At 39.8% G+C, this 14,115-nt stretch overlaps 2 protein-coding genes across 11 annotated transcripts in view; both read left to right on the top strand.

Annotated features, from left to right (window-relative positions):
* Positions 1 to 5,427, top strand: part of LOC128824775 (E1A-binding protein p400-like) — a 46,852-nt gene extending 41,425 nt beyond the window's left edge. For 2 of the 3 annotated variants that reach the window (XM_054006678.1, XM_054006677.1), the window contains exons 33-35: positions 683 to 819; positions 3,312 to 3,427; positions 4,356 to 5,427. In XM_054006678.1, the coding sequence (XP_053862653.1) occupies positions 683 to 819; positions 3,312 to 3,427; positions 4,356 to 4,549 (447 nt within the window). In that variant the 3' untranslated portion in view covers positions 4,550 to 5,427. The remainder of the gene's footprint in view (positions 1 to 682; positions 820 to 3,311; positions 3,428 to 4,355) is intronic. The other variant, XR_008442532.1, reaches the window with a different exon arrangement.
* A 1,227-nt stretch (positions 5,428 to 6,654) lies between these two features.
* Positions 6,655 to 14,115, top strand: part of EP400 (E1A binding protein p400) — a 65,905-nt gene continuing 58,444 nt past the window's right edge. For 6 of the 8 annotated variants that reach the window (XM_054006674.1, XM_054006676.1, XM_054006672.1 and 3 more), the window contains exons 1-3: positions 6,655 to 6,728; positions 8,164 to 9,513; positions 11,661 to 11,771. In XM_054006674.1, coding sequence (XP_053862649.1) covers positions 8,194 to 9,513; positions 11,661 to 11,771 — 1,431 coding nt within the window. In that variant the 5' untranslated portion in view covers positions 6,655 to 6,728; positions 8,164 to 8,193. Of the gene's footprint in view, positions 6,729 to 7,521; positions 7,584 to 8,163; positions 9,514 to 11,660; positions 11,772 to 14,115 lie in introns of those variants that run through there. The other 2 variants (XM_054006670.1, XM_054006675.1) reach the window with 2 other exon arrangements.

The raw sequence follows: 14,115 nt of genomic DNA, 5'->3' as shown, positions 1-14,115 counted from the left end.
TCTTATTACTGATTTTGGAGGTCATCTAAAGGAGAAAGCAAAAACTAGTTGAGTATGGTTTTCAGAGAGAGTTTACCTGACGATATCAAATAAGACACGTTGTTTATTATATAGTGCAAAATTAAGTTTAACAAGTTAAAGTTTAAGTTTCTAACTGTCTTTTGTCAATATAAAGGATTTACCTCTTTGCAATCAGGTCAGGGAGATAATCCAGTGATTATTACATGATTATTATAACCTTAACAGTTAAGAGAAGTTGAGTTATGAGAGAGACAGACAGACAGACAATGCACACACCTATTATTATGAAAACATTTGAGTCCTTAGAGTGAGAGATGAACCACAGATATGAGCTTATTGACTTGATGAATGACCTTATACAAGTCACTTCATGTCTTTGACTCAGTTTTCTATCTGTAAAATTACATGGTGTTTTCAGGTTTAACTGACATTTCCAAAATTCCCTGATGGTGAAAAGCACTATAGAAGTGACTATTTAATAACCGATTAGTTGGTAAATTTTAAAACAAAAATGACAAGGCAGTTATTTCTTTTTAGTATCTTCAAGTGGCAAAAAATTGAATTAGAATGTGTCAAAGTCCGGTTTAATGTAAACCATAATTTTTGAGATATTACAGTGGTGACTTACGGCATTTATCATCTGATGCTATTTTTATTTCAGAACATCAGTAGTCACCCTGTTTGTACCAGACAGATCTATGCTGAAGACCAGAATGCTGCACACATGCAACTTTACATGAGTCACTTTGATTTAATGAAAAAGATAGCAAGAAAAAGAAGTCCCTCAGTTAAACCTCTGTATGTTTACTTAAAGCCCATATCATTTACATGTTTTAAATCTGATAAAAATGGTGTGTGTGTGTGTGTGTGTGTGTGTGTGTGTGTGTGTGTGAAATGCAAACACACAGGCAATTCCATTATACTTGTCAGAGGTGTTCTGATTCCACAGATATTCTTGTGTATTTCAGTTTTGGCATGATTACCTTCCTGAAGAATCCAAATCATGCTTCTGTACTTGCAGTACTCGCATTACTTGTTGTAATGTCTCAATTGCATCGCCAGCTAGCTGTATGAATGGTGAGGTGGGCATGCCCCACTGATCAGTTATCTCCTTTATGCCCCTCTTAATCCCAGCAATATGGCTACCATCCTTTTGAGTAATGAGAACTGCATAAAACTCTGCAACTATGGTCTCACCCTAAGAGTGACTCTTTAAAAATGGCATTGTGAAATTCATTGATTTGTCCATTTTTTAGAACTGACAATGTGCAAATTTACAATAAGCTTTTAGAGCTAAACTGTGTTCTTTACATGTCATGCATCATATCCAGTAAGAAGGTCTGCAGATTAAATTGTGCCCTCTACCACATCCATGCCATCCCATTGTGGTGTAACGGGGGTTGCTCTAACCTTACTGAGGCCAAAATCTGAACTATGGGGTACAACAGGTATAACTGAGGACAATGTAGAACAACAGTGAAAGGGGAAGTTGGAAGTTTTGCTAGATGGGTCAGGACCACTGGGTCTTTTGGCACATGCAGAAGTATGAGAGAAGTATAAGACTGTGGGATAAGCACTATAGTTTGGTTCAGCTAAAATGATCAGCAGTGAAATAGTTGACAGTTTAAACATAAACACAGTTATCTTCATATTTCAGATTTAAAGGCTATTGATATAATCTGGGCACTTCACACATCTAGCTACTCTGAAAAGGATAACTAGCCAGGCCAGCACTGGAGTGCATGTTGCATCTGTTGAAAGGGTGGCAGAACTGTTGCTGCAGTGTGTTTGGGTCAGACAGAATTCCTTCCAAGGATTTCCAGTACAACAGGGTGCCTCTGCACACACTATAGCATGACTGTTACTTGAGAGCCACAGTCCTACAACTTCTGCTCATCAAGAGAGGAGAAAGTCTGAATTGCTGTAAAACAAGGTTATTGGATAAACCTCATTGTTCGGGCTATATTTTGGCAACCTGGATCAATTATTTTTAGGACATCCAAAAACAATGGCTGCTTTTCACTTGTATGTTTGATAGGAAGAGAGAATGGGAAGATGATGGGCAAGATATAGATCAGGATTAGGGTGTAAATCTGAACTCCAATCCTTATCTAGTTTGCTGTCATCTCTTTTGAACCTTGTAGACATCAAACAAAGGCCTAGTTTTCACACGGATGCATCAGTTTAACGAAAGGTGTGATTTAAAAAAAAATCAGTTTAATTAAATCAATGTAACTTTGTGTATGGACATTCTTAAGGCATGTCTAGACAAACTGTGTGTGGCAAGCTGGTGTGTAAATCTAAATTGCTCCAGCCTGCTGTGCACTGACTGCATGGTCCCTGCACTCTAGATGACTCCTAGTACATTTGACCTTTTGCTATTTCAAACAGCAGTGTATAAAGTCAACCAGGGAACACCTAGCACACATTAATAGGATAAGCAGCAGGGTCACACCAAGAGTTAGGCCTGGTCTACACTAAAGAGTTAGGTCGACCCAGCTGTGTTGCTCAGAGTTGTGAAAAATCCACACCCCTGATGTGTAGTTAAACTGACCTAACCCCCGCCATAGCCAGCGCTAGATTGACAGAAAATTTTTTCCATCAATTTAGCTACAGCCTCTCTAGGGGAGTGGGGTGGATTACTTATGCTGATGGGAGAACCCTTCCCATTGGCATCAGTAATGTATACACTGAAGCACAACAGCAGCATAGCTGCAGTGCAACTGCTGTGCCGCTGTAGCGTTTCAAGTGTAGAGAAGCCCTTAGTGTGCAACAGACTGGTATGCTGTAGTTTTACACCCCAGCTTGCTGCACACTAACTGTTCATCTAGACAAGCTCTTAAGTAGATTTAAACCTCTTTTATATAGGTTCAGGGCAAGGTAAACTGATGTAACCAGTTTTAAACCAATAGAGCAGTGGTGCCTAAACTTTTCAGGGTAATGCCCCCCCTTACCAGTGTCTACGTCCCCCCAGAACCAGGAGTGGGGGAGGAGGGGAACATGGATGGGGTAAAGGGGCTGCAACTGGGGGTGAGTCTGGAGCCAGGAGTGGGGCTGGAAACATACTTTGCACTTCTGTAGTGCCTTCCAAGACTAGAAAAATGTCCTGTTTGCTGTTGGAAGTGGATTTTTGTTAAATCCTCTCTGAAACTAAATTTTATCACAATAATGTATATGGTTAGATAGAAATATAATATGAACAGTTAGACATTTTGATGATATTCTTAGAAGAAATGTGTGTTACATTCTAAATACTAACCTTTGCACCTTATTTTACTGCTGATTTGCAGGAGCTCAGACATTGGATGTACATATCCATCAGTTTCCAAAACTTACACATCAAGTAGCTCAGCAACAGAGCCATCCATTCCCAGATTGTTCAAGGCCAAGCTACAGTGTAGAAAAGGTAAGCGGCTTTGCTTGCTGTCTCATTCAAATGATATATGCTTTTTGGTGGTGTTTTGACAGTTTTGCACAGGGGTAGGCAACCTATGGCACACGTGCCGCGTTCGGCACGCGAGCTGATTTTCAGTGGCACTCACACTGCTGCGGTCCTGGTCACTGGTCCAGAGGGCTCTGCATTTTAATTTAATTTTAAATGAAGCTTCTTAAACATTTTAAAAACCTTATTTATTTTACATACAACAATAGTTTAGTTATATATTATAGACTTCTAGAAAGAGACCTTCTAAAACGTTAAAATGTATTACCGGCACGTGAAACCTTAAATTAGAGTGAATAAATGAAGACTCGGCACACTACTTCTGAAAAGTTGCCGTCCCCTGGTTTTACCTGACTACTTTTTTTCTCATCGGTAGGCCAGGTACTAGAGATGATCTTCTCTTTAAGTGACCTGCTAAGGATTTTTTTAAAATTGGGTTTTCCAAGGTTCTGCTGTCAGCTCTGCCACTGATAAGTTCTGTAATCCTGGAGCAAATCAATCTTTCTATGAGTATCTTCCTATCTGTAAAATGAAAGCACTACTCATCTCACAGGTGTTTTCTGAGAATTAATGTTTGTACGGTGATTTTTGAAATCTGCGGATAAGTGCTACATAAGGGCAAAATATTATTATTTTTATTAACTCCAAGAATTCCGGTCTCATTTCTCCCATTTTATAAATGGCAAAACTAATTACTGAGAAATTAAGGGATTTTGCCCAAAACCACACAGTAAATCAGTATCAAGTTTGGGAATAGCATTTTATTCTCCTGACTTTGTCGTGTTCTTAGTCTCAGGCTTCTCCAGAGTTTCTGCCATCTCTTACTTTTGTTTCACATTTTTGACTGTAAAATGTACAATCAGCTAGTAACTTATCTTCATCTATAATTTAGGTTCAGGCTCAGTCACAGATCGCGGCAGTGTCCCAGTCACCACCTGCTGGTCACCACACCTGAATGATTTCTGCAGCAATGGCTACAGCTCAGGTGATCCCCCAGAAGTCAATAGAGGAACAGGTCCTGACAATAGTCTCTCTCCAATCACTGACTCCAGGTGTACAGAACTGAGCAGCCTCAACCAAAATTAGCAAGTAAAAGTGCACATGAGGTTACCTACTTTCATACTGTGAAAGCATCTCTGAAACCTTGTTGAACTAATGATTACATTAGAATAAGCAGAAAAGTACAGTATTTTATGTTTGCTAAACCATGACAATAAAATCTGCAGGTTGTCCACATTTTATTTTCCAAATGAAGACTGAGCACTTTTTTACAGACATAAATGCAAGAGAAGTTATTACTGAAATCTGAAAAAAAAAACTGTACTCAACATTGAAAATGTATTAATTGGAATGTACAGATAAAAGGTCTGTTAAAATGAAATGCTTTCTGCTGACAAAAAATGACCATCCTTCTATACCAAAGCAGTGAAATTACAGACTAAATTACAGAGACAGAGGTGTAATCAACATGTTCATCATTGTGCTAGGCTATTGTCTCCAGAGCAATATCAAATAATAGCCAGTTATTCTTTAAACAGAACTACATTTTACTAGTGGAGTGTTGCACTAAATGGAATGCAGAACAATGAAAACTGCTGACTTTTTTTGTTAGATCTACTGTAACTGAATAGCTGTCCTGTTAGGTGTATGGAAACAAAATGCAAACTGTAAATTTTTAGATGAATCTTTAGCGCTGTAAAGTAGGAATTCAGTGAACACTGACATACTGCCTAAACAGTGTAAGTTGAACAATGAAGTGTCCTTTCTTTTCATATAAATTGCTTTATTTCTGTCCTGTTTCTTTGTGCACGTCCAGGGGTGAAAGTAACTTAAAGGACTTACTGGTACGTCGGAGTCCTGAGCGGGGGCGTGGCCTCAACTGGAACAGGCGATTTAAAGGCCCCGGGCCTCTGGCCACCGCAGAGCTCCGGGCCATTTAAATCCCTGCCGGAGCCCTAGGGCTCTTGCAGCCGGGCTCAGGAGGGGATTTAAAGGGCCCGGTGCTCCAGCCACTGCGGGGAGCCCTGGACCCTTAAAGCGCCGCCTGAGCCCCACTGCCGGAGCTCTGGCGGTGCCTTAAAGGGTCCGGGGCTCTCTGCAGCGGCCTGGGCCCTTTAATTCCCCACCGGAGCCCTGCCGCCGCTACCCGTGGTTGGCATGCCTCAGGATTGAGCCCCACGAGTCAGCTGTTTAACTTGGTCAAAAAATTGCTCAGAATCAAAATGTGGAATAAAAAAATCTCAACCCAGGTGCAAATTTCAGCTCCACTTCTCTGAATCCAGGACTTAAATTTACTTTATTATAGCTTGCTACTAGACATAAGCAGCTGCCTACTAGAATGTAATGGCACAGCTAGTGAAATGGATATTGGAATTCTGAAGTAAAGCAGGTTGTCTGTATAATTTTTGGCCCTCAGCTATTCCACAGCATTGCTGGTGAGAGCTTAAAGTCTAGGAGAGTTTATGGGTGCACAGTTCTTTTGTGTGAATTTCCAAACCAGATTGTTAGGTCTTCACTTTTAGCAACTGTGCTATCACCACAGACTCTATTATGAGATTAACTATGCAAAAAATAAAGGTTACCCAAAGAAAGCTCTTAACAGCTTTCTTTCTTTATTTATTTTTTAAAAAAGAGGAAATTATGCTAGTCCATAAAAAGGAATTAATTTACCATTCTGAAGTTCTCTAAGTGCAACTGGCTGTCAAAAGTGGCAACAACTATACAAATGCATAGTAAGCACTTCCCAAAGGATTTATCACAACAAATCATAACAGACCTTTTGTATATCTAAATACAGCTGTACTGCAGGCAGTAATTTCTCAAATGGTACATTTAGTCTGTTCACAATGCTCTAAGGGATTCCTCCTTTCTCCTCCCCCCCTTTTTTTTTTATAGAAAGCCACATCCATTTACATAAAGCACAAGAAAGTGAACACCAAACGGTACTGGAATATCGAGGGAGCAGGGACGAGGGGAGCCCGGCACCCCCGGCGGGGCCCACTTTCCATTCGCTCCCCAGAGGAAGCTGGGGGGGGGGGGGGGGGGACACCTCCGCTACGCTGCCCCTTACCCCTAGCGCAATCCTGCGGCTCCCACGGTTTGGTTCGAGCCATTGCGCATACTCAGTGAGGGAGTCTCGGTACAGGAACGGAATTCGCCGTTTGTCTCCTATCAGAGCCCGTAGCGGATGTGTTTCCCCCCTCCCCGGTGACGGTCCCCAGCTTCCTGTGAGGAGGGAATGGAAAGTGCGGCCCCGGTTCCTGGGGTAAGTGGGTCCGCGCCGGGGGGGGGCGGAGTGGGGGGTACCGGGCTTCCCTCCGCCCTGCTCCGTCCGCAGAGCCGAGCAGGCCCGGGGCTGAGGCCGGGCCCTGACTCCGGGGCACCCGTCCCACGCGCGGGGGGAGGCTGCGGAGCGGGCCTTGGTCTCTGCTCCGCGCAGCGCAGGGCGAGGGGGAACCAGCAGCCTGCCCCGCCGCGGGGGTGACCGGGAATTCCCGGGGCCGTTAGCAGTTAAGTGTAAAGGGAATTCCCCCCCACCCCGCCCGTGGCTCCCCGCTGAGCAGCATCCTCCCGCTTTGCACCGGCAGCGGTGTGAAGAGAGGGGTGTGTGTGTGTGTGTGTGTGGGGGGGGGGTGTATGAACACACCCGCATGCTCTGCGAGGGGACATCCAGGACCGGTCTCTACAGACACATCTTGGTTTCTGGGCGGGCGTGGGGCCGCATGCAACTTGTTAAAATTAGGAGTTCTAACAAATCAGGATTCACTTGCCTGAAGTAATTCATGTTACAGGAGCACCGCTAATGCACATACTTCAAAGGGTAATCGCCCTTCCCGCTTTTCAGCCAGGAGGTTAATAGTGGGGTGTGCTGATGAGATCTCATTATCAAGAGTTGATTATGCATTTTCACTTATTTCTAGATTGCCATACATGATTAGTGTTTGACAGACAAATTAATATAACAACTCCTTGTCCCTAGGAGTTTAGATTTAAAATAGCCAGCAACCATGACAAGAAATGGGGGAGTGAAGAGGTATGGCATACTACGGTATAGACCCACATATTTGTATACAGTGAAGTGTTAGAAATGGAACTGCAGTTTTCAAAATAAATGAGCAAGGTAGGTTTTTTAAAATACTAGCTTTCTTTTGATTCTCCTGCTAATTTGCAGTGCCCAGTCTTTGGCAATCGGTCTCCCTGTCAGTGCACGTTAGTGAGATTGTACTACACTAGAATGCCAAATAACTTGAAAACAAGAACATTTTTCACTTTAGATAATGTTGTTGAGCCAAAACAGATATGTTTAAAAAATGGAGCCTATGTTACTTGTGGATATTCCACAGCAAGTGGAAGGAGAAAGCAGTCTTTTAACTTTCATCTCAGCTTGGTTGGTCAAAAGAGGAACGTATCACTTGTAATACCATCTTGCTGTGGGTTATTCCAGAATGTCTTAGTTGGCTAGAGAAGTGTATCAGAGGTTTAGATAGTAAATATATTTGTGGTGTTTGTGTTTCAGACCATCCATATTTTGAATAATTGCATGAAGGTTATTGTTTTAATTAACTATAAAGGTAGAATGTGTTCCAAATTTTGAGGCAGAAAAACTTCTAAATTCTTACTCAGATGTGTATCTTCTAACATTCAGTTACCAAAAAAAATCTTGACCTTCACTAAATTTCTGTTTTTATGTGTTTCTTTAGAATTTACTTTAAAAAACAAAAAAGGTGAAAATGCACCATGGCAACGGTCCTCAGAATGCTCAGCGTCAGCTCCAGAGGTCCAGATCCTTCACAGGTAGTGAGGGAGAAGAGCAGCAGACGAACTTACCACAGTCCCCTGCAACTTCATTTGCTCCTTCTGCAAGCCCATCTGCACCACAGTCCCCCAGTTACCAAATACAGCAATTTATAATGAGTAGAAGTCCAGTAGCTGGGCAGAATGTGAACATCACATTGCAGAATGTTGGACCAGTAGCATCAGGAAACCAACAGATAACACTTACCCCTTTGCCAATACCAAATCCAACATCACCAAATTTTCAGTTTAGCCCTCAGCAAAGGAGGTTTGAGCATGGATCTCCATCATATATTCAAGTTACTTCACCATTGCCCCAGCAGGTTCAGTCTCAAAGCCCTACACAACCCAGTCCTGTACCAGTGCAGTCACTACCAAATGTTCGGGCAGGCACTCCAGGTTCTGGCTTGGGTATGTGCAGCCAGAGCCCTACTAGAGGATTTGTAGATGCTAGTTTGCTTGTGCGACAGATCAGTCTGAGCCCTTCAAATGGTGGACACTTTGTATATCAAGAAGGATCTGGAATTACACAAATTGCTCAAGGAACTACAGCACAGGTACAAATTCCATCTTCTGGGGCACCTGCAACTGTACGAGAACGCAGGCTTTCACAACCTCATTCACAGACTGGTGGCACCATTCATCATCTTGGACCTCAAAGTCCTGTAGCTAGTGGAGCAAATATGCAACCTTTGACTAGCCCAGGTCATATTACAACTACTAACTTGCCACCGCAAATCAGCAATATTATTCAAGGACAGCTCATGCAGCAGCAGCAAGCACTTCAAGGGCAGCAGTTGAGCAGACCCATAGGATTTGATAGGGGTTCTGGTGGATTAATAGCTGGAGTTGGAGGATCACCTGCTTTTGGAATGACATCACCACCCCCTCCTACAAGTCCTTCACGAGCCACTGTACCACAGGGTCTGTCTAATCTTCCTCTTACTCCTACGGTAAGTACAGGAGTGAAAAAACAATCTAAAAAATTGGAGGAGATTCCACCTGCCACCCAAGAAGCTGCTCAGATGAGAAAGCAGTGTTTGGATCATCACCACAAACAGATGGAGATTCTGAGGGAGACTTTTAAGGAATATTTGATTGAACTGTTTTTCTTGCAACATCTTCAAGGGAATATGATGGACTTCTTAGCTTTTAAGAAGAAACACTGTGTTCCATTACAAGCATACCTTAGGCAAAATGACTTGGACCTTGAGGAGGAGGAAGAGGAAGAACAATCTGAGGTTATCAATGATGAGGTAAGAAATCTATTTGTTAATAGTTTGGAATAAAACAGTAAATGAAATTATGGCAATTGGATACCAAAGTATTAATTATACCTTAAATTATACCTTAGAAATACCTTACATTTTATTTCTGATTGAAGTAATAGAGCAGACTTTTTAACGAAGATTCTGAATGAATTGTAATTTTGCTATGTGAAGATTAAAACTGCAGGTTGGTTTGAGCATGCAATTGGAAGCGTATATTTTAAGAACAGAGGTAATTTAATAGAGGGGGAAAGAATTAGGGCTTTGAAGGAAAATACTCTTGTTTTCTCACTGATCAAGTTCATGTCAGTATTTAAGTCCCCCCCCCCCCCCCAAATAGTTAAGCTCTATCCTAAACCCACAGAGGCTTGGAATTGTTGCTGGAAGCATGTTAGCTTATCAGAAATGATTATGTATCATAGAGTAATTTTAATTTATAAGTTATCATCATGTAATACCTACATTCAAAAAAAGAATGAGATGAAAAACAACCTTAACTTGGAATTGGCTTTTGTCCAAAGAATTTATAGTTTGTGCATAAAAAAACAGTTTCCTTTTTTAATTAAACAGAATATTAAAGTTCTTTGAATGAATTCCATGCTTAGTAATGGCAAGAGACTTGAACCAAATATGGTAACCAAATATGATGTGCAACTTTTCCTGAATAGTTATATCAGTGCATATTAATTCTGACCTGTGGTATCCCCTCTATTCCATTTTGGAGAGTCTGACAGTTGTGTAGCAAGTAGTTGTGATGTCATGTTTGGCACAATGCGTGAATTGATACCTCTTGAAACTCTTAAATACCCTTTTACAAATTATGTATCCAAAATAGGGAAGGGTGTATATTTGCCAGTTTGCAAAAAGATTCCATTCAAAAAGACTTAAGTATGTTTAAAATTTCTATAACAGTTCCATATATCTTCAATGAAAAGTTGATGAACCTTTAAACTAAAGGATTATTAGTGACCCCAGCTTTGGTTTGAATTTGCAGGTGGTTCAGAAGTTGTAGCATAATGTGTAGCATTTAGTATGTTTGACGAGAAGAAATTTAACTGTGACTAAGATCAGATACTGATAATTTTGAAGGAATAATTTGTTTCTGCACACAGTAGTTTAAATTGTGGTAACAGGATGTCTTTTTTTTTTTTTTTTAAATCCGCAATGGGTGTGCATGAATTATTCCTTGTGGTTTTAAATTTATTGTCAAATTATTTGCCTGTTCTTGTTGGTCTATTTATTTGTCACTAGCTGAAATGGCCAGGTATGTTGAGCTCTGTTGTACAAATTCAGGGGCAGATCCTCACCTGATAAATTGTCATAGGTCCATTGAAGTCACTAGAGCTTTGACAGTGTACACCAGCTGAGGATCTGCCTCTCTGTTTTTTGGGTTCAAGTTTGCTCACTCTTTTTTTTAGTTCTAAGGCATAGTTTAACTTATACAGACAGTTATATTTATGTTATATGTGAACAGCTAATTGCTCGTGAAAGTTGTAATCATTTTAACTATTGTAGGATTTTGCAAACTGTGCCAATAAACTTGTTTGACTGTTCTAACAAATTAAGGTAGCTTTTGCAAATCAAGGCACCTTTTGAGTATGTTCTTTCTTTGTATTTTTGGTCTTCCTCTCTTTTATTTCCCCCCCTCTTTATCACCTTCTGCTAAAGCAATGCACCTCATCCCTTGCCTGGAAGGGCTGATCACTTTGGAAATTAATGGGGGAGAGAGAATGGTGGCTATGCTCATTGCTTAAATAAATGTTCAGGCTCTCTTGAGTTCAGACTGTCTGTCATGCTAATTTGTTGTCAACTAGGAACTGAGATAATTAAATTTAACCCACACTGTTACTTAATTTGGATTTAAGACAGTTTTTCAGTGGTGAGAGTCATTGTAGGTAGTCTGACCCTCACTCACTCTGTTCTGCTATTAAAAGTGAAACAGAACTCTTCAAAAATTGTCTATATTCAAACCAAACTGCACTGATGGTCATTTAGTTATAATCCCCTCTTCAGTGAGGTACCATCAGTACAGTGTAAAACAAGTGTGTTGATCAGTTTTAAAAAGTTTTAAAAAGAAAATGATTCTCCCTTTTTTTTTTTTTTTTTTTTTTTTTCCCAAAAATATTTTCTCTCAGGTAAAGGTTGTGACAGGAAAGGATGGGCAGACTGGTACTCCTGTTGCTATAGCAACCCAGCTTCCTCCAAATGTTTCTGCTGCTTTTTCATCCCAGCAGCAACCGTTTCAGGTACTTTTTAATGGTTCTAAAATGTAGTCTCATCCCAGATTTTTTTTCTTCATTCAGATTTGATATTTCTTAGCAGAATTCGTATTTTCCCAAGAGCCCATCCGTTGTCATCTAAAACAAACAAAAATAACTTTAAATCTTGACACTCATGAATGTTTATTGGGTGTTGAGGAAGTTAAATCTATCTTGTCTCAAAGTTGCTGGCTTTTTTTCATCAACTTTCAGCTTGAATGTTTTTCACTTTGGTTTGTTTGTCGTTTGTTTCCCTAAAGCATTTGGTTCATTTGTGCATTCTGCATAGTAGTAGTTTGGATTTCTCTGTGTGTGGCATTGTAACTGTGGATTTCTTCTCAATTTCTTTTCTTTTTTTTCTTGATTGATTGAAGGTTTTGTATATGCCTGCAGAAGGTATTAGATTTTCCTTGCTTGCTATAGATTGTATGATGCATTTTTCTACCAAAAAAAACTTCAAAATGAGTCATCATAAGTTACCTCACTTTCACTAGATTTATCATGGATATTAGATAGAAGAAATAAAAGTGTTTAGAGGGTCCCATTTTAGACAGAAGTTTGTTTTTGGATGGGAGCACATTGAAGAAGATATCTGAAGAGAGGAATGACACCTATAAAGAGAACTAATTATATGGATCAATGGAAATGCACTTTTAACACAGGCTAGCTTGTGTGTACATCACTGCCCTCTGCTGGGTATTTCAGACCTACTTCAGTGTATCCGGCTGTTGCCCTCTTGCAATTGGCCCACAGAAGATAAGCCCTAATTCTGTAATTGAAATATTCTCTTTCAGCTCAAATGCTATGCACTTCTATTTTGGTGAAGATGATCTTTAACAGCAAACTGTACTTGATGGGCTGTATATCCTGCCTTACCTTACAACTTTTGCAATCCCACTAACTTCATTCAGATTGCCCTGGGGCTTTAAGTCAAGACAGTATTATTGACTGTATTCACAAATATAATTAATACTATGTAAATTAAAAAAAAATAAATTGTTTAGCGAAGATGTTTGTTTCCAATAGTTTTTAATGTGGCCAGTAATTACATAGGTTTCAAAAGTTTTTGAAAGTTAGTCATCTTTTGTTCAATCCATGTAAAATATATGCATTTGAAAACATGGTATCAATTGACTTTGTATAGCACTTGTGGATGTCAGTAAGCTCCGTCCATACTAATGACATCATAGTTTCCATAGGAACTAAGTTACTTCAAAATGAGAATAGCAGACACACTAAAAATATACAAAGTGCTGTGAGTAATATGATTATTTAGCAGAAAAACGATAGTACACCTTACATCTTCTCTCTCTGTTGCTGTTTATAAAACATAGTAGGTATCTTGATCAGTTCTGTCATTGAATTTGGAGTGTTGTAAGTACAGTAAGCTAAGATTATTATGGTGGACATCCTGCCTGATAACCATATAGTAACCAGAACTTTTCATTATTTTTAAGAAGATTCAGAACAATTTATTTTCTAGTGCCAGTGGTGTACAGTTGCATTTCATATAAAACATAGCATTTGCTCTCAAAAGCTTATGTTCTAAATTCAGTAAAAATAATGCAAATAAGTTGGAGGCATTCAGATACTAAATGTCAGTCCAGAAACCTAAAACAAATAAACCTGGAAATCGAAGCCAGGAGCAGTTAGGCAGTAGTAGAAGGCAGGTGAAATAAATGGGCTTTAGAGTGGGCTTTGGAGGAGGAAGGTTGCTTAAGTTGTTGCTCAGAAAGACATTTGGTACAAAAAGTGTCTGAGCTGGATATGTTAATTAATTCTGTGCAATTCTATGGTTGTATAAAAAGTTTGCATTGTTTATTATAACACATTATTTGAAATCAGTCATATTGTACGCATCTAAATTTATCATACTTTGCCAAACTTTACTGTTTGGGCCAGGTGTCTGCTTCAGACTAAAACTTCTTTGAAAGTTTTCCATATTGAATGTGGCATAACATTATTATGTATGGTAATATAAATAAAAGTAGTAAATTAAAAAGGAAACAATGAAGGCAGACAGTTAATCCTTAATCATTTGAGTACCATATTGGATGAGCACATACGCCATATAGTTCTGGGCAGTGTCCACCGTGTTTACCTAAAAATTCTTAAGTCAGATGAACATCATAATACCATAAACATACCACTAGTGGTCATAAATGTCCATCTATTATTCCTAGACTTGGACAGGATCTTCATGTGAGGTTGAGCAGAATACATGCTACAGTACTTAAGTACGATGGGATGCTATGCATGTAAGGTGGTTGTGTGTGTTAGTTTATACTGTACAATAGGGCACTGAAGATTTTTGGACACCTACAATTTATTT

The sequence above is a fragment of the Malaclemys terrapin genome, chromosome 16 (genome assembly GCF_027887155.1).
Source record: "Malaclemys terrapin pileata isolate rMalTer1 chromosome 16, rMalTer1.hap1, whole genome shotgun sequence".
Classification (NCBI taxonomy): Eukaryota; Metazoa; Chordata; order Testudines; family Emydidae; genus Malaclemys; species Malaclemys terrapin.
Note: the sequence above shows the minus strand (reverse complement) of the source record. Positions and strands in the feature narration are given on the sequence as shown.